General features: G+C 34.5%; 2 protein-coding genes across 3 annotated transcripts in view; one reads left to right on the top strand and one right to left on the bottom strand.

Annotated features, from left to right (window-relative positions):
• The window catches only part of QTRT2 (queuine tRNA-ribosyltransferase accessory subunit 2), a 49,621-nt gene extending 42,519 nt beyond the window's left edge, over positions 1 to 7,102 (bottom strand). The window contains exon 1 of one of the 2 annotated variants that reach the window (XM_051985320.1): positions 7,069 to 7,102. The gene's annotated coding sequence lies outside the window, so the exon portion shown is untranslated. The other variant, XM_051985318.1, reaches the window with a different exon arrangement.
• A 170-nt stretch (positions 7,103 to 7,272) lies between these two features.
• Positions 7,273 to 20,769, top strand: part of CCDC191 (coiled-coil domain containing 191) — a 93,647-nt gene continuing 80,150 nt past the window's right edge. The window contains 3 exon segments of the mRNA XM_051985317.1: positions 7,273 to 7,556; positions 10,677 to 10,715; positions 20,469 to 20,610. Of these exon segments, the coding sequence (XP_051841277.1) occupies positions 7,467 to 7,556; positions 10,677 to 10,715; positions 20,469 to 20,610 (271 nt within the window). The 5' untranslated portion in view covers positions 7,273 to 7,466.

Raw genomic sequence — 20,769 nt, 5'->3', positions numbered from 1 at the left:
AGAATGATCCTTTGGGTGATTTAGTGGATTGAATGCTGGGTCTAAAATCATAAAGTTCAAATATGACCTCTGACATTTATCTGTTTGATCCTAAGCAAGTCACTAAGCCCCTGTTTGCTTCAGTTTTATCACTTGGTAAATGAGGAATATAATAGCATCTAACTCACAGGGTCGTTGTGAGAATCAAATGGGATAACAATGTATGCAAAGTACTTAGCATAACACCTGGCACATAAAAGGTGCTTAATAATGCTTGTTCCCTTATTCTTTTCCCCCAAAGAAATTCATTTAGCTCAGTTATATTAATCATAAAATAAGTTAGAAAAGCCCTTAAAATCATCTCAAATAACCCTTCACTATATTAGGTATTAGAAAAGGAAAAAAAAAAAGAATGAATGAAGATCCTACCTTGAAGGTAACTTTAAAATCTAATGTAATAATGGGAAATAGGAAACCTTATACATATTTGTATATCATAAAGGAGAAATTCAGACTGAGTACCTTAGAAAAATGTGAGAAAGGTTTTTGGGGTTATTGTGAAGGGAGACAGTCTAGGAAGATTTCATGGAAAAGTTACAAGTAAAGCTGAATCTTGAAGGATTTCAAGGTAGAAGTGAGGACAAAGTATATTCCAGGAATGAAGGGCAGTCTGCAGGAGTGAATACAGACAATGGAGAAGGAAACAGAACATAGACTATATGAGGGAGAATAATGTAAAATGATAAACTAGAATCTGAGAGAAAAGAATAGGAGTTGATTACAATAGTCCAAATATGTGATACCAAGGGTCTGCCTGAAGGTGGTGGCAGTTGGAGTTGAAAGTAGAGAACAAATCAAAGAAATACTATCCAGGTAAAATTGACAAGATTGAGCAACTAATTGGACATAAGGCACCAGAAAGAGGAAATAATAAAGGCAGATTATAGCCAAAGGATGATGAATTCTGTTTGGGACATGTTTCTTTTGAGGGGCCAGCTGGACACTGAGGTGAAAGATTGGTTTCTAGCCAGAAAAAGGAAACAGGAATACTGTCCAAAAAAGGGACTACCACTAGACATAGAAATCTCACAGAACTGTGCAATCTATGCATGGAGAAGGAGCTTATCTCTTACAGATAACTCCAGTATGTGCTAGCCATATTATTACCAGCAGTCTTAAAGGGGCAGGAAATACAAAAGGTCATCATCTTCCTAGTCCTAAACAAACTGACTTGTTATGGATGCCATGTTATATTAGTGATTCGCACTGAATTCACATCCAACTAAAACCTGTAGAGCTCTCAGGAGTGAGGGGAGGAGGTGTTGGGAGATAATCAGGGTTAAATGACTTGCCCAGGGTCATACAGCTAATAAGGATCCGAGGCTGGATTTGAACTCGGGTCCTCCTGACTCCAAAGATTTGTGACCCATAAAAAGTTTGACATAGTTTCTGGTAATTGATCATTTTATTAATTATGGTTAATGCATAATTAATAAAAAGGCTATTTGGCTATCTTTCCTAAACCAAGGACCCCTTATAGAACTCACTCATTAATATACCCTTGGAAGAGTGGGTGTTCCTGAGAGTGGAAATCAACTGATTGTTTAACAAGTAAAGAGAGAATGAGTATAATGAGAAGTGGATTTGTTCTAATGAGGGTTACCCAGGGTTGATAATTCAGTCTTGGACAAAGAGACTTCTCTTCTCTTACCAGATCACTGCAGTCTAGGGCAATCTAGACAAAAGAGGGAATCCACTTCCACTAAGAGCTGTCTGATTAAAACACAATGGGCCAGAATCTTCCAATTCAACTAAACTGGAATTTCTTTACCTTTTTTTTTCTGACAGGGATTAATTTATGAATAAGGAGATAAAAGGGAGAAAAACCTGGGTCCTAATTCAATAACTGTCTATTAATTCCAAAGAGAAATAATCATTTCTCTCATGTATGCTCTATCCATTGTATCACCTAACTGCATGAACTATAGGATTTTTTTTTTAAGACAAACTGCTATCTAGCCCTACTTAACCTTCTTATACTTGTAAAATTAACTTTTTAAACTCAAGTATGAAACTTCACATTTATCCCTATCAAATCAGTGTTCTTATCCATCAAAATCTTGTGGAATCCAGCGTTTTTTTTATTCAAGGTACTTACTATCCCTGCTAGTTTGGTGTCCTCCACAATTCTGATAAGCATATCCATATCATTGATAAAACAGATTACAACAGCACATATCCTTGGAGATCACATCAAATTACTGACTACATTTTGTGTTTGGCCATTCAAATAATACCAAATTAACCTCGCTATACTAATCTTGAGCCAACAGATCTCTCAATTTTGTCCAGAAGAACAGCAAACACGACAACAAGAAAAACTTTATAAAATGTTCTGGGAAACTATGCTAATAAATACACACACACACACACACACACACACACACACACACACTATGCTAATAAATACACACACACACACACACTATGCTAATAAATACACACACACACACACACACACACACACACACTTATTCTCTTGATTAACCAATCTAAGATAGCCTCCTGATTTTATAAATGAGGAAACTGAGATACAGGTGTTATTCCAATTAAAACTTAGGTACTCTGACTTCAGGACCAGCATTCTTTCTATTGTACCATTCTGTTTTCCAAAGGTTGGTAAAGCCTTCAAAAACTAAAATTCTAAAAACAAACAGCAACAACTACAATGAGGAAGAAAGTTATTCTTGTGGATTTATAGGGAATAAACATTTTTTAAAAGACAGAAGATGGAAGCAAAGGCAATTAAGGATAAATAAGAAAAGAGACCTGTGATTTCATTGATACAAGAAGCTTGCAGGTGAGGAAATTCCATCTGCCACTGCAAATAGGTACCTTTTCTGCAACTTAAAAGTTTTTGAGTATTACCTATAGTACCAAGAAGTTAAGTGACTTAAGGGCAAATAATAAAGAGTACATACTAAAGCACTGGCAATAATTTCAGGAATGCTAAAGCTCAAAATAAGTAAAGCCTAATGAAGCATTCTAAGGACTTAAAAAGAAACATTATTTGGAGAGAGGGGAAAAGAGGATGACAGAAGGGAGAAGCCTTCTTCAAATAGATGGAACAATGATAATAAATAATGAGAAAATGAAATTGCTCAACTTATTTTGATTCTATGTTTTCTGACAAAGAAAATGAACCCTACACTGAAAAGAAAGAAAATGGCTAATAGGGAATGGATACTCAATGTAAATAAATAAAGAAATCGTGGAAAAGCAACTGGCTGCCTCTGATGCGTCCAAGTTATCATATACAGATGAACATACTGTACATTCAAAGTATGAAAAGAACTGTAAGGTATAATTACTAAATCATTGAGGTTTTAATTTGTTTGTTTGCTTGTTTCAGAAGGATCGTGGAAATCATTTTGGGAAAGATGGCTAAAGAGAAAAATAATAAAAGTTAGAGGAGCTATGAGAAACACATTAAGAAACTGTTGGTGAATCTGTGAACTGGTTCCACCATTCTGAAAAACAATCTGGAACAATGCACAAGAAATCTCTAAATTCTACACACTCTTGAACTGAGGTAAAACACTGTAAAGTGAATATCCACAAAAAGGTTAAAGGAAAAAAAAAAGACATATATGTATAAAAATATGACAACTTTTTATACTAGCAAAAAAAGTGGAAACTAGCTAAGTGCTTACTTATTGGAGAATGCCTAAACAAATTATGGTAATTATGTGAATGTAATGGAATATTATTCTTTAACAAGAATATCAAAATGGATCGTTTCAGGGGAAACTGAAAAGAACTCTAAGAACTGTTGCAGATTGAACTAATAGAACTAGAACTATTTATAGAATGACATTGAAGCAGGTTGTGGTCCTTTTAAGAAACTGTATTTCCTTTTGATCTGTAATCCCTTTCAGAGTCTCAACCATTCCTGGGGAAGGCATATCCTCCCTAGATAAGTTATTTTTCCAGGAAGCCAGGGTCTTTGATTCAATTAGAAATCCTGGTCAAAAAGCACCCCTTTGAAGTGTTGTTAATTTCAATAGGAGATTCAAGCTGTCCCAGCCCCCACTAAGACCCAATATAACAGCTTCCTTCAACGAAGGTCTTTTGCAGATGGACCTCGGTGGCTCACTCAGCTGCCAGGACTTTCTGTTCACTGAGAATTGCATTCTCAGTGAAAAACTCCATTTTCCCATAGATCTGCCATTATAGAAGTCAGTCTCTTGGTAAACTGATTTCTATCTAACAATAAACTTTCATTTTGCAACTAATATTAGGGAATGAGTGAATTCTTTCACTCATGTGGCTGATTTAAAGGGGATTCTTAACAATTCTCTCATAGCCATTAACCTCTGGACCACCAGAAATCTAGACCACTCAAACAGCATCAACATCATAAAGAAAAACTTCTTTGAAAGATTTTAGAACTCTGCTCAAAGCAATGATAAACCATGATTCCAGAGAACTGAAGATAAGCACATTTTTCACATCCTGCTAGAAAGATGAACTTAATATACCAATAGTCAGCCTCAGATATTTTTTCCAAATCTAGAACTATGATCTTTTCTAGGCTTACTTTCTTTGTAGGATTAGAATCCATAGGATTTTAATCCATAGGAGCTTTTCTTAGGCAACTCTGAGCTTGAACTTAGAAAGACCCTAAATTCAACTTCAGACCAGATCTTTACTAAGTGTGTAATCCTGGGTAAGTCATTTATCCTATTTCCTCAATTGTAAAATGGAGATAATAATAGCACTTTCCTTTCAGGCTGTTGTTATGATCAGTTTAGCTCAATGCCTGGCATAGAATAACAAAATATAAACATTTAATTGCTTCCTTTCCCTTCTCTAAACACTTTGAAATATGCTTTCTCCAAATCTAGATATATATCAATAAAGTCAAGTTTTCCTTTCCTCCTCTTCTCTCCCCTCCCCCCTTTTTTTTGATATCACAAAGAGAACATTTTAAGGTAGGAAAGTCATTTCCCTCAATGGGAAGTAAAAGTGAAGCCCAAATAGATAAAACCAAGGACATGACTGAGGGATGTCCCATCTACTGAACAGATGATGAAAGAGATGAACAAGGATGGGTCAAATAAATAGTTAAAATTCAGAAAATATAAATCTCACAAAATTACAAAGAGGAGAAAGCAGTCAAATGCTATGGAAAAGTGAATGCTCTTAGGAGTTTAATAGAAAGAGATATAAGATTATATAGCTAGATGGGATGGTCAAGTAAATGAAAGATTTCTTAAGGATGATATGATCTAACCACATCACTTAAAAGAGTAAAAATAATATTTTAAAATAGTAACAATTTGTGAAAAGAACCAGGAAATAATGAATTTTGTAAGAATTGGTAAGTAATGAACTAGAAAAACTTCTGTTTGATATTTTAGGTTTTTGTTGTAATGTCAATAAATCCACCATTGAAAACACTAAAAAAAAAAAAAAAATCGTTAAAACATATTATGACAACAGAAGTAAAATGTTTTTCAGAAAGCAACATACAGTGTTTTGAATTTATACAGGAACAAGAATTTTATTCCTCTTTGTCACTGATCAACTGATAATAAAGTGATTTTTAAAAAATATTCTTTGCTGTTCTCTTCTAAAAATATAATTACAATGTACATTTACTGAAAATGAAAAACCTGAAGTCATCAAGAAATAAAAGTATTTCTTAAAAGAGAACTTGGCAAAGATTTCTAATGTACTTCAATCTTCCCAATAACAAAAGCTCCTGTTTATTAAAGTTTAGGAAGCACTTTTTTAAAAACTCTGTCCTTTTTTTAAAAAAAAACTCTGCCCAAGTAATTTACACTGCTATCTATTATACTGCCTACATTACTACTATATTACTACTGAAAACAGAAAAAACGACAATCCTATGAGTAGCACCAAAAACTAGAAAAATACAAATATCATTTAGTCACATACATTTTAATATAAAGATATCTATGCTAATTTTCATCTACGTGAATGAAAACGGATTAAAGACTATTATTAAGCTTATTTATTATTAAAAATCACTAGGAATTTTAAAGCAAGTCATTCCATGTCTGACCTGGGTATTCCAGGGCATATGCGAGAATCGTCCCACATTTAAAGTTATATCGACAGGGAGTGGGATGTTGGGAAGGAAACACAGCTATATTTACATAATAAAATGGAGGGATCTCAATCTAGTGTACTCAAAACAGAAAAACTACATTTTCAACTCCTTACTAAAGAGTTGAATTTATATAATTACATAATATGTATATGAGAGAAGTTATTATAATGTATAACAAACATTTTGTAATGTATATTATAAAGTATAATACTCATATAGAATCTATAAAGGCCCTAGGCACTAAGGGTAACCGTATATTTAATGCAGGGTCACACTGTCAATACACCTCTTCCACTGAGTTCCAAATTCTCTCAATCACATTCTATCTCTCTTACTCCAGATTGTAATTCGGTAGTCAGGCCCTTAGGAGTAATCTGTCTCCAACTTCAGACAATGCCATCGGGTGATAAAACCACAATAAAACATCTTTCCTGTAGTGGGGAGGATCTGGAAACACTATAAAGGGTAGTTCGGAGTAGTGGGGAAAAAACCCTAAATTTGGAATCGGAAGTTGGAGGTTCAAATCCCGGATTCTAGCAACCGCCCTGAAATTCACGCATCCATCAATTTCTTCAAATGCAAAATTACTCCAGTGATTGCTGTATACTGTGCAATTGTGACTGTAGCCCTGTACAATTTATACATTGTAACTAGACGATCATCGCTAAAATTCCCGCCAGGATATTTTGAATACCAAGCTCCCAGACACGAAACCAACCTCTGGACAAGAGGGTCTCACAAGTAGTCTGTCCTCTACTATATGGGACAGGGAATGATGACCTGAGCAGGGTTCTGGGAAAAGGAAACCCTTTAAGGGCACGAAAGAGAGGCGGCCATAGCTCCTGTAGCACCGGCGTCGAGAGCCCACATGAGAGTTTGCCCAAATCCAGGCAGGAAAAGTTCACTCTTTCAAAGGTCCCAAAGCCCTCTCCCGCCAGTCCCGGATTTACCGACTCGCTCACACGTGTTCCGGGTCGCAGAATATTCTTTCTATAGCCCCGCCTCTGAGTCTAGCCAATTGGAACGAAATTCGTCATCACCCTGCGCAATGGAAGGCTAACGCAAATTCCCGGGATCTGGCTGGGGGTGGAGAATAATGGAAACAGAGCTTTAGACGTTGCTAAAGGCAACAGTGCGGACGCGTTATCCTTGTGCGCAGAACCTCCCGGGAATTGTGGTTCAGTCGCGCTTGAGAGGCCGCTTCCTGCTAGACAGAAGAACTACACTTCCCAGTGTGCATCGGAAAAGCTTCATTTGAAAACTCACCTAGCCCGTGCAGATACGGGTACGGTCGGCATCCCGAGGCTGAGCTTGAGAAATAAGTTCTCTAGTGGGGAACCCGGCAAAGATGCCAGTAGGAACTCGGGAACCACCTTCTTCGGGGAAAAGGACGGATCTTTATCGCTGGAAACGGTTCACCAAGAAACCGAATCCCAAGGTGATTGCAAGAGACAGTCTTGGGGTCCCTGGGGCTCGATTCCAAGTGGAGGTTGGCTTTGATACTGGCCGTTCCCGGAACCAACTCCCGCCCAGTCCTCATTCCCTGTGCCACTGACAGCTCCAGCCCCAGCTCTGCCCCTGTGTTGGAACATCTCCCCCCTCCACTTCGATCACTGTCCCCTCCTCCGCCCGCCCGACTTCCTTTCAGCCCCCATTCAGTCCCCATCACCTCCTCTAAAAAGCCTTTCCCAAACTCTTCATTCCAGTGCCTTTCCCCCATTAATTATATCCTTTTTATCCTGTTTATAGCTTGCTTTGCTTATATTTGTTTGCACTTTATTTTCCCCACTAGACTGTAAGCTCCTAAAGGGCAGGAACTTGGGCCTCTTTTTATATTCCCACTGCTTAGCATAGTGCCTGATGCACGGAAAGCACTTGATAAATATTTATTGAAATGAATTGAAGATGGCACCCGGGCCAATGGGGCTCCAGCTTTGAGTCCTAGATTCAGCCACATCCAGTCTAGGAAAAGTTTTCCTCCCTCCCCCAAGTCCAAGAGCTCAGGCTCTTCAGAGTGTTCTTTTGTGGCGTAGAAAAGCTTGTTCTAAAAGCTTTACTTCATTCTGAGAACCCTTCAGAATTGGCCTTCCATAAAGTGGGCACATAATGGAGACTTGTTACAGACTCCAGTTGTTGTTGTTTTTCTTTCTTTTATATACGTTTCATGGAGATCTGGTTTAAATTTTTTTTTTATTTCATTTCATTAAATATTACCCAATTACATCTAAAAAGGGTCTGATTTTATTTTTAAAATGAGATATCAGAATATGTATTTTCAAAAAAGTTTTCTCCCTTCTGTCTCATCTTCAAGACTTCCCTCTCCCTATTAGGGAGATCACTTCCCATGTATTTCAGTGTTCTTGTAAGGAATTCTCAGTCTGCATGGGATTTAGAGATAGAAGGAACTATAAAGATGATCTAATCCAATCTTCTCATTTTACAAATGAGGTGGCTGAGGTCCAGAGGTGTGAATTGACTTGTTCCTTCAGTGTTCTTGGGAGGAATTCTCAGCTTATTTAGGAGTTAGGGGTAGAAGGGACTATAGAGATAGTCTAATCCAGTCTTCTCATTTTACCAATGAGGTGGTTGAGGTCTAGAAGTGTGAACTGACTTGTTCTTTTATTTCCATTTGATCCTAACTTTTGAAACATTGGGAATTAATTAAAGGGAAATTATATTTTAAAATAATGTTTGCTCAATTTTTATTTATGGTATTTACATAAAATGAATGTCAACAAACCATTTCTATGAACTACCCTAAGTATGTTAAGGAATGTCCAGTGGATAGTAAGCTTTACTAACATTTAGTTCAAACATTGAAACAAGCCAATGAATTAAATAATACTAAATCATATAGTATTTTTACATCTGATATTTGATCCCCAGTATCCACAAGAAGATAAAAAATGTTAATATAATCCTCTTCTTAGACTAAGAGAAACCAAGGCTCAAAGTTACAATGATATGTACAAAACCACATATTGTCTATGTGTTTTTAGTCCACCATACTTTGAGCAATTCTAAAGCAGCAAGTCAAAGTAGTAAGAGAGTGAGACTTCTTAACCTTTAATTTGAGGATTCATATAATATTTTCTCCAATTAAAGTCATAATGTATTAATGCTATCATAATTTGTATACATTATTAAATAAATGCAATAGACAATGCAGTGGATGTGTTAATAGTTTAAAGGATCAAGGTAAAATACCCTTCCACTAGTTTAAAATATTTCTGTAAGTTTTGAAGTTGAATATTTAAACATGGAAGAGAAGGTAGAAAAGTCAGCTTTTATTGGAGTAGCTTGTTAGCTAGGATCCCCCCTTACTGGGTTAGCCTGTTAGTTAGGGTCCCCCATTAGAAACTTTTACTTTGCATAATGTAAGATGAGAGTAATACTAGCCTTTCTTGCTCTTATGTGACCTCAGTCTGAAATAGAACACAGGCACAGAGACATTGATCAAAGAGAAAATTGTTTGGGGAAAGGCTTCTAAGTCTCCAGAATGGGTTCCAATATAACTCATTTCTTTCTCTACTGAGAATAAAAAGATAATTGAAGAACAAGAATACCTTATAATATAATTTAATTGTCAGAGGATTAGCTATTTCTTTGAAGATAGTGAAAAATTGAGTGGTGTAGCTGTATTATTTGGTATTTTCCAAATGCTTTGAAGCAAAAAAGCCCTATCTTTCTCACATCTGTGTGTCAATAAAATTGCTGGCTTAAATAGGCTCATCTTATTCTCTTATCAACTTACCTGATCATAAGCAGTAATTCTACATTTCTCAAAATTGTGAATGGAGTTATATAAGAAAGGGTTGTTTTGAGAGTGTCAGTTGTAGTTTCAGTATAATAAATGCTCAACTTTAGTCACTTAATTTCTACCTTAGTTTTCTCTGTTTTGCAAAAACAAAACAGAAACTCAGTTGGTCTAATCCTTCACTTTTAATTGTCCAGAAACAAAATGCATACAAACACAAAGAAGTTACTTTTGTATAGTATCTTGAAATTCATTGTAGCAGTACTGAAATGAGAAAACTGATCTGTGTCCTGTCCCAGCAAATTTTGTCCTTTAGATTGTGTATATTACTATTTGTAATCTTTTAAGTTGGTTTTCTAGAGAGCCCATGTTTATTCTTTACTGTTATTGATATAGCATTCTATTTTCCTTAATCCAGCATTAAGTATAACTGAATCAAAAGTTGAAAGAGACTGAAGATAACAAATAGACCAAATTTTAAAAGAAAATGTTATTCTAAAGGAAAGTTTCCCAATAATATTTATATGTAATCTTTCAATCAATAAGTATTTCAGTGATCACTTACTATCTGCCAGGACCTATACTAGCTTCTGGGGAATTCAGAAACCAAAATGAGATACTTTCTACTCTCCATCCATCATTTGCTATTATATCAATAATCTTTTATTGATCTTTTTGATGATTTGGGAAAGAAAAGTAATTACCTTTTACTACACTCACTTTGGAAAGGTAATTTGAAATTGTAAAGTTAATTTAAAATGAAATATCTGTATATTAATATTCTGAATATGTTATTTGCAGCATGGTTTTGACTCAGAGAATTTGGAGTACTGGACAAAGGTAAGAACATTTCAAAATTGGGATTGAAAAAAATTCTCAATCTAGAGTTCCATTAATGCATCCCTTGGTAACATATTATTCTTATTCCTAGTTTCTAGGTTTGATAACTTGTGCTATCTTCTTAGTAAAGTATGCTTTCTTATTATTCTCTATCTTCTCATGAAAGTTATTAGTTAGGGACTTCCAATTAAGATGGTAATGTGAAAGTTCTTCTACATGTATCTCAGCAAACATCATTAAAAGATGCAATGATCAAGAAAACTGAAGAGAAATAGCATTAGACTCTTTCATCCAGTACAGAAATATACAACACAATATACACTAGAGAAAGGTTGCTCTAGGGAAGTCAATTTAAACTCTAGTAAAAGAATTTGGGAGGGGGGAAAGATTGATAAAAGCCAATTTGAGTTCTGATAACTTTCCTTACATTCTGTCTTTATATTGTATGTACTTATTTATTACATATTGTTTCCCTTATTCATATGTAAGCTCCCTTAGGGATCTTCTTAATAATTTTTCCTATTTTTGTATCCCCAGCTCTTAGTGTATGTAAGGCTTGGCACATAGTGTTAATAAGTGCTTGTTAATTGATTGAAACTAAGATGATATTATTTCTGTCTTGTCAGAGCAGAGCCAGCCCCAATAGCAAATACCCAGTTTTGCTCCTTCAGCACACTAAGCACCACAGTAGAAAACAAGATCAACCAAAAACCCAAGACAAATGGGATAAGATGACTTGCAGAGGCCTAGAACTAGCACAATCTCCATCTGACTAGGGCCTATCCAATACACAATATGGGATAAATTCAGCTATTGATTACGAATGTGCAAGGAGGAGATAGATGAATAACATTCACACTGGACCACCAGGAGTCTGAGACAGAGGCTCGTATATAATACCACACACTCCTTCAGAATAATATCAGTGGTGGTATCCAGACTACAGAAAGGATAAGATCCAAAAGAGATACTACTTAACTCATTCTGAGTTTGAGAGGAAGCACTTGGCACAAAGTCCCAATTTGGGACCCATTGTTAAAAATAGGAATAAACTGAACATAATTCCAAACATAATGAAGAAATAGTATAGGTTAAAAGAAACCCAAGAAGTAAACTCAGAAGAAAAGAATAACTAGAGAAAGTATAAGTAAAACTTCAGAGAAAAAAATGGCTGTAAAAAACTACAAAAATATTTGGAAGAAATGAAATTAAAATTGAAATAAGATCTCTGAAAAGGGGAAATAGAAAATATAGAGCTTAGAATAGATTAAAAGGTTGAAAGTGACCCATATGTTGGACAGCCTGAAAAACAGAATAAGGCAGACAACTCAATGACTTAGTAAAGCATCAAAAAATATTGGAACAAAAGCAAAAGATTGAAAAAATAGTAGAAAATGTGTCATCTATCTGCTACCAAAACTACTAATGTGAAAAATAGATTAAGAGATAATTTAGTAATTAGCTAATCTTATCTGAAACAAATGAGGACTGAACACACAGAGTTAATGTAGAAATACAAACCAAAATAGGGAAAGAGATGGAGACGGGAAAAACTGATGGGGTTCTGAGAACTATGACCAAACAAAAAATTTGGACATCATATCTCAAGAAATCAACAAAGAAAACTGTCCAAATCTATTAGTATTAGAGAGAGTAAAGTGAAAATAGAAAGAACCTACCAATCACCTCCTAAAACAAACCCCAAATCAAAAATACCCAAGGAGGTCATAACCAAAACCCAGAACTTCCATAACAAAGAAAAAACATATTGCAAGTATCCACAAAGAAAGAGTTCAAGTACTAAGGAATCATAGACAGGATCACACAAGATGTGGCAGCAAATTTATTCAGGGACAGAAAATAATGGAATGATAGATTCCCCAAAACGCAAAAATAAGGATAAGGACTTTAACCAAGAATAACTTACTCTGAAAAACAGCATAAAAAGATCTTTAATGAAATAGATTTTTAAGCATTCTTGATTAAAAGATTAGCACTTAGAAACTTTGAAATGTAGTAGAGAGAAACTTGTAAATACAAATTGGAAGTAGCTAAAGAATGAAGACATGCTTCCATTTAGGAGGAGGAGAAGAAACAAAAGTCCCTTCAGTATCCCACTGTTTTCAAGGAAATTAAAGAAGACAACTACAAGGCATGGGTATGGCTTGGTTTTGTTGGCTTTAAAAGAAGAAAAAAGAAGGGGGAGGAAGATTACTATTTATTCTAACTGAAGTGCATTCTAACTGATGATGCACTCTTTGACTTGATAAAGAGGGAAGGAACAATTATAAATTACAAGTATTAAGGAGATTTCTCCTCTTTATTTACTTTATTGTTAAGAAGTATCTAGTGACAAGAGAATAAATATCAGTGGATATAGTGGAAGGAAGTACATTTTCTCATTTTTTTCCTACTGTGTATTCCAATAATTGAGAACATGAATATGATGAACTCACCAATAAAACTGAAGAGTAGGAAAATTGACTGGAAAACAAAATCAATGGTTTTCATAAAGAACTTGAAACAAATATGTACATAGAATTAAAAAGAAAAGGTACAACAGAATTTATTACTACTTAAGCAGATTCAAAAAAAGCAGGGGTGGCATTCATTATCTCAAGCAAGACAACAGTAAAACAGATGTGATCAAAAGAGATAAATAGGAAACTACATTATGCTTAAAGGAACATCATCATGAAGTAATGTGCTGAATGGCATAGGATCTAAATATTTAAAGTAAAAGTCATGTTACAGAGAGAAAGCCATAGCAAAACCATAATCGCTGGGAATTTCAATATACCCCTTTCCAACTTAGATAACTAACAAAAAGCTAAACAAACAAATTTGAAATATTTTTTAGAAAACTTAGCTATGATAGATCTCAGGTGATTGGGAAAGGGAATGGGCAAAGAAAAGGAAATACTTGTTTCTCACATATGCAAGGCATTTGAGAAACATCTCATACTAGAGCACAAAAAGCCTCATAAATGCAGAAAAAACAAATATTAAACACCATTTGTTAATTAAAAACAGTTATGATGAATAAAGGGCATTTGAAAAAGGATTCAAACTTAGATGGGGACTAAGCAATCCAATCTTTTTTTTTAAATAATTAGAGCTTTTTATTGACAGAACCCATGCCTGGGTAATTTTTTTACATTATCCTTGCACTCACTTCTGTTCCGACTTTTCCCCTCCCTCCCTCCACTCCTTCCCCAAGATGGCAAGCAGTCCTATACATATTAAATATGTCACAGTATATCCTAGATACAATATATGTGTGCAGAACCAAACAGTTCTCTTGTTGCACAGGAAGAATTGGATTCAGAAGGTGAAAATAACCCGGGAAGAAAAACAAAAATGCAAACAGTTTACATTCATTTTCCAGTGTTCTTTCTTTGGGTGTAGCTGCTTCTGTCCATCATTGATCAATTGAAACTGAGTTAGATCTTCTCTCCAAGTCTCTCTGTATTCATCCTGCTGATCATTTCTTACAGAACAATAATATTCCATAACATTCATACACAATTTATTCAACCATTCTCCAATTGCTGGGCATCCATTCATTTTCCAGTTTCTAGCCACTACAAACAGGGCTGCCACAAACATTTTGCCACATACAGGTCCCTTTGCTTTCTTTAGTATCTCCTTGAGGTATAAGCCCAGTAGTAGCACTAAGCAATTCAATCTTAAAGAATATATAGATCAGAGAATAAATAATAGAAACTAAATATTTTGATCAAAGAAAATGATAACAATAGGACAAAAATATACCAGAACTTTTGGGATAAAGAGGAAATAGTCATTAGAGGGAAATTTATATTTCCAACCCTTTAATCAACAAAAGATAGAAAAAATTAATGAATTAGGAATGCCATTTCAAAATGCTAGAAAGAACAACAAATCAAAAAACTTCAACTGAATAGAGGGAAAAAAAGCTCTGAAAATCAAACATACACAAAATTGAAAAGAAATTGAAATGACATTGAGAAAAAATAATCAGGAAAATTCAATACAAATAACAAAAAAAAATGAAATTGTAAATTATTTTGCCCAGTTATATGTCCACAAAACTAAAAACTTAAATGGAATGATTGAATAGTTCTGAAAGTATAAAATATCCAAATTAATAGAACAAGAAATAGAAATTTTAAATAACCTATTCTCAGAAAAAACAAATTGAACCAACCAAAAGAACTTTCAACGAAAAAATTTTCAGGACCAGACAGATTTTAAAGTGACTTCTTCCAACAATACACAGGTCTGCAAAAATAGGGACTACCAAACTCTTCCTATGAGACAGATGCAATGCTCCAATCCTGATAATAAATTATTGAAAAATAAAGCAAAAAAAGAAAATTATAAACCAATATCTCTAATGACTATTGATTCAAAAATTTATTGAATAAAATATTAGCAAAGAGGCTGCAGTTATGTATTAAAAATATACATTATAACAACATTTTAATAGCAGAAATATTGGGTTGGTTTAATTTTATGAAAACTATAAACATAGTAGGTCATATTAATTACAAAATCAATATAAATTTTAAAAGCTTCTGAAAAATGTATCATCCCTTATGTTAAAAGCACAGGAATAAATGGCCTTTTCTTCAATATAATAAAAAGCATCTAAAACCAAGAACTGGGATTATTTAGTTCTGATGTTATCTAGAAATAATGGAATGACCTTTCCAGAAAGATCAAGAATAAATCAAAGATTTCCATTGTCACCATTATTATTTGATAGTTCTAGGATATCTGAAATAGTTTTAGTGAAGTTATAAGTCTTTTAGGGCATATTATCAGTTCAGATACTTTTCAGAGCCAAGGAAAGGGGAAGAATTATTGTCTGGACAAGAGTAGAAAGGGCCATAGAGATAAAATGGATAATCACATAGATTTTGAAATGTTTTGTACCAAAAAATAAAAAAATAAAAAATCAGTGCCCATAGAGGGAAATAGGTAATTTGGAGTGAGGGATAGGGAGGAGAAAGGGGAAATCTGGAGATATTTCTGAAAAAGTTCTTATATCTAAAACTTGGGGAACTTGAAATTCACATTGAGACCGACATTTTTGGACCTAATCTATATATGGTTTTTCTTTTTTTTTTTTTCTTGATGATAATGTTTTTCATAAAGGTGGGTGTCAGGGCAAGAGAGGCAGTTACCAAGCATAAAATGATAGCAACAGTAATTACAACAACAACAAAGGAAAAATGGGAAGGAAGATATAGAAACACTCATGCTTTTTAAGTTCATAAAAATAAAATATATTTTTAAGGTGTACAACTGAGGATAAACATCCTTAGCAGCCCTAAGTAGCAAATGTTCTAGCCAGTAGAGAAGTTTTTCAGTCAGATTATGTTATATCTTAAACTTTTCTTTAATCTTCAAAGGAATCTCCCTAAATGTTTTATTAGCATCTTGACATCCATAATTCACTTATATCCTATTTTTTTTTAATTGCCCAGGGTAGGGGGAGAATTTCTTTCCCTCTCCTTCTTTAAATATTTAAAGAGATTTTCTGCATATTATTGTCATCACCAACTAAAACTTAGCTTTGATTTGTTAACAATTAACCAGTATCATTAGTAGGGCTACTCTAGAAAGTTCACTATCAAAATCAGCTTCAAGAGAGTTCTTCCCTGACCAGGTAATAAGTTCAAGTAAGCTGAACTTAGTGGCAGACTATAATAGTAGTTAGTGGTATACAAAATTTGCAATCTAGTGGGAGAGACATGATATTTAAACTCAGCACCATGATCTCATTTTAATGTTTCTTTAAATGAGACAGGGATTCATGACCATTTCCATTTGACTTTGATACAACTCTGCTCTTTTTAAAAATTTCCTTATTATGTATTTTAGTCTCCTCACTCATAAAGAATCAATAACTCCATTTCCTTCTGAGCAATACTGATTTTTGGTTCTTTGAAGAGTGTTGTCTTTCATGACTAATTGCACACAGTACAACATTGCTGGAGCATTGGTATTTTTTAAATAGGCTTTGTTTTAGGAGAAATTTGTTGAATTTCATCTAGCAAAGTTGTCTCTCGTGGTTTATATTTCAAGTACTATTGAATGATTTTGATGTATGAATGGGAAATGGCTTGTTGAAAAAAGTCTTTAAGGCAGTATTTTTCTCTAACATATCAAATACCTTTTGTAATCTGATAATAAGCACAGTGGAACATATTCTCCATATTTTTCAATCAATTGTGTGATGATAAAGGTGTGGTGTACTGTTAAATATCATGTGTAAATTATTCCTTACTAATAACTGTTGGACTAGAACTTGAAACAAGGTGCTAACTCACTGGAATTGATAGAAACAATGCTTATGTACTTAAGTTCATACCTTTAAGAGTCCACACATTTGTTTACACATTAGCATTCAAGATTCACAAGTCAGGATTCAGTCGGGAGATTCACAAGTCAAGAACCCACAATCCCACTCTCTTGGAGTCAGCCTTTGAGTTCATACTTCTAAAAGAGCTATAAAAGGAAGAGCCTCAGTCAGGAGTCAGTTGGGGAGATTGAGAAGCCAGGAGTTGGAGAAAGCTAGAGGCTGAAGTTGGCAGAGGCAAAGGACAACAACAGGAGCTCTTGGAACCAAAGAGAGAGATAGGCCTCTAAGAAAGCTAACCGGGCTATTTGGAAGGAGACAATAAAGGACTGGACTTTTAATACCTGTCTGCATTTGAGGTGATTATGACTTTGAACTGAAACTAAGGTTGCCTAAGAAACCTGCTCCCAGAGAACATTACATTTTAGAGAAAATAACACTACAAATAACCTCATCAAGAATGTATTGGACATAATTTTTGATAAAAATTTTATGTAGAAGAGAATCAGTAATCATTGATAATTTCTAGGTTATTGTTTTTTCACTATTAATAAGGACCAAGATTTTTTCCCATGACTGGTATCTTTTTATTCAGCTATCCTATAAATCAATTATTAAGTGCCCTTATAATTGTATTAACTCCTTTATTGAATCTTCTTTATACATACGTGCTCTAATCCAGCTGCATTTTCTGTCTGGTTTTTTTTTTTTTTTTAATCTCTTTAATCATTTTCTCTTTTATAAATACACCTAGGACTATGGAGCTAAATTCCAAGTGTGATAATTAAAAAGAGTTTCCAGAAACCACTTTTCTTTTCTTTGTTGCTCTCCTATCTTCATCCTTAGTACTTATTATGTGCCAGACACTGTGTTTGGGAATATAAAGAAAGTCAAAAAAGATAGAACCTGCTCATAGAGCCCAGGAGTTCACAGTCTAATGGAGACAGCATGCAGACAAATAAATACAAACTACAGACAGGATAAATTGGAAATAATCAGCAAAAGGAAGGCACTAGCATTGAGAGAGATCCGGAAAAGCTCACTATAGAAGATGGGATTTTAGCTGGGACTTGGACAAAGCCAGTGAATCCAAGAGTCAGAAATGAGAAAGTAGAACATTTCAGGAATGAGTATAAATGTCCAGAGTTGTAAAATGGATTATCTTGTTAAAGAGAAACTAAGAATACCAGTGTCACTGGATTTCAGAGTACATGTCTTAAGTATGAGAGGGATTCAAGGAGGGAGTGGATCAAGAGCTTTGAATGTCAAATAGAGGATTTTGTGTTTGATCCTGTAGGTAATCACTGGAAGCCACTGGACTTTACTGAATAGTGGGATGGCATGTCATACCTTTAGATTTTATCTCAGACACATCACTTAACACTTACCTCAGTTTCCTCATCTGTAAAATGATCTGGAGAAGGAAATGGCACATCATTCTAGTAAATCTGCAAGAAAATCCCAATTGGAATCCTGAAGAATCAGATACACATGAAAAAAACTTAACAATAACAACATGTTATACCTTTGAATTAGGAAGATCTTTTTGACAATTGAGTGGAGTTGCATTACAGTTAGAGAAATCTTAGTCAGGGAGACCAAAAAGAAGGCTATTGCAATAGTTCAGGCATGAGATGATAAGGATCCACCCTAAGATAATGGTAGTGTCAAAAGAAGGGGGCATATGTGAGAAATAATTACAGAGATAAAATTGGCAAGCCTTAAACCAATTGAATATAGGGGCTCTGAGAGAAGGATTGCAATCCTGGATATATAAATATTTAAGTATAATGCCCACTAGATGTATGATAGGATATTAATCATGAGAGGAATAAAGTGATATCTTAGGATTTCCCCTGCATAAAACCTCTAAAGCTTTATCTTTTTGTATTTATGAGGTATAAAGTACATTGGAGAAGAGTGAAGCCCAAACTATGAATTTGTCCTCCCCATTCACTCATTCTAGAATCGCAGATTCCCTAGAATAATGAGTTAGAATAGACCTTGGAGTCCCATTTTCTTTAACCCCCTTATTTTTACATTTCAAGAAATTAAGGCTGAGGCAAATAAAGTGATTAGCTTAACACGTCAGGTAGTAAGCATCAGAAGCAAGGTCTGAATCTAGCTCCTCTTGTTAGGTTCAAGGGGATCCCAAAAAGGTTGAGGTTCCAGACCAGTGCCACGAGGTATCTCAAAAAAAAATTGCAGGTTCAGATCAATCTCCAAGTCAAGAGGTAAAGTTTATGATAATTGTAACACCAATTACAGCAGGCTAATTTCCAAAAGAAGTTAGCACAAAACCAGGGACAAGGAGATAAATTTATAGGAAAAAATTAGAGAAACTAAGTGCTTCATATCACTGATATGCTGATTTTATGGCTTAGAGTGGAGTTCAGGAGTGACCTGATTCTGACTTTGTATGCAGGTCTAATCCCCATAATTTTCTGGGTAGAGTTCACAGGTTGGGGTGGGAGGAGAGAACCTGCTGGAGGTATGTTTTTAGGCCTGAAACATCACTAGATTAAGTGGGGAACACCCAATTTTGTTCTGTGCCTGTGTTTAGGCACTTCATTATTGTTTCTCAATTAGTTTCAAAAACACTATTATCACTGACCAACAATAGGCTGTTTATCTGACAGTTAACAATATTCATAGCCATAACATCCTGGTCAGAGAGAGTAAACTGAGGCAGGATAACTTAAGAGAAGAAAAACATCATTTCCAAGTACATCACTCCCAAGGCCACATGGCCTTAGAGTTATTGTCACATCTTCCTTGAAAGCTGCACCACATAACTCTGACACCAGAACTAGTGTTATCAAGCATATTGATTTAGTGGAAAGAGCATTATATTGGGAGGCAAGACCTTGGTTTAAGTGCTAATCTCTTCATTTGTAAAATAAGAATGTTAAACTGAGATTACTTCAAACTCTAAAATAATGTATGTTAAAGAATGTTGGTTTTTATTCACAAGTAGCAACCTGCAACAAATTTTCTTTTCTTCCTCCTAAGGATATACTTAATATTATGGATTTTATAATTATATTATAATTAATATTATGGAATTAAGTTAAAATCTAGGTTTCATTAGTTCTACCAATAGTATTTAAGTGAGCATTACTACAATGTTTAATTAATCTCATTATGTGAAAATATAAGAACATTGACATTGAATAATATTAGGTAAAATATCAGAGTTTAATATTGATGATGAAAAATGACCAAGGATTTTTTCCCTTGGATAAATTATTTAAACTCTAGGAGGTAACATTCACAAACTAGAAATTCTCTGAAACTAAATGTGAAAGTATTGTAGCCGTCAATAATCAGATTATTATATAGACTAAGAATTCTGTTAAACAAAATACTTGTCATTCTTAATTTTTTTTTATTTTCATTTAAAGAGGGTCGAGAAGGCCTCAGAGCTTGCAGTTTCTGAAGTATTTTCTCCAAGAAATTCAGATGTTCCTAGAAGACCATGGAGCAAAGTCATAGATTTAGAAACAACAGAGCAGCTTGTGGACCGTGATGAAGCTTATGAAGAAGGTGAGGTATTCAAGACATTAAAGCTATTTTGGAGCTGTTTAAAAGGTCTAATTCACTCAGCTACTTAAAAGTTAAGGATGGAAGCTTATTATTTCTCTTGTACTTAATTTTGCTTTCTTTGAATCCCTTTGTCTAAGTTTTTTCTATGCTAATTAAAAC

Source organism: Antechinus flavipes, chromosome 3, assembly GCF_016432865.1.
Source record: "Antechinus flavipes isolate AdamAnt ecotype Samford, QLD, Australia chromosome 3, AdamAnt_v2, whole genome shotgun sequence".
NCBI classification, from domain to species: domain Eukaryota; kingdom Metazoa; phylum Chordata; class Mammalia; order Dasyuromorphia; family Dasyuridae; genus Antechinus; species Antechinus flavipes.
Note: the sequence above shows the minus strand (reverse complement) of the source record. Positions and strands in the feature narration are given on the sequence as shown.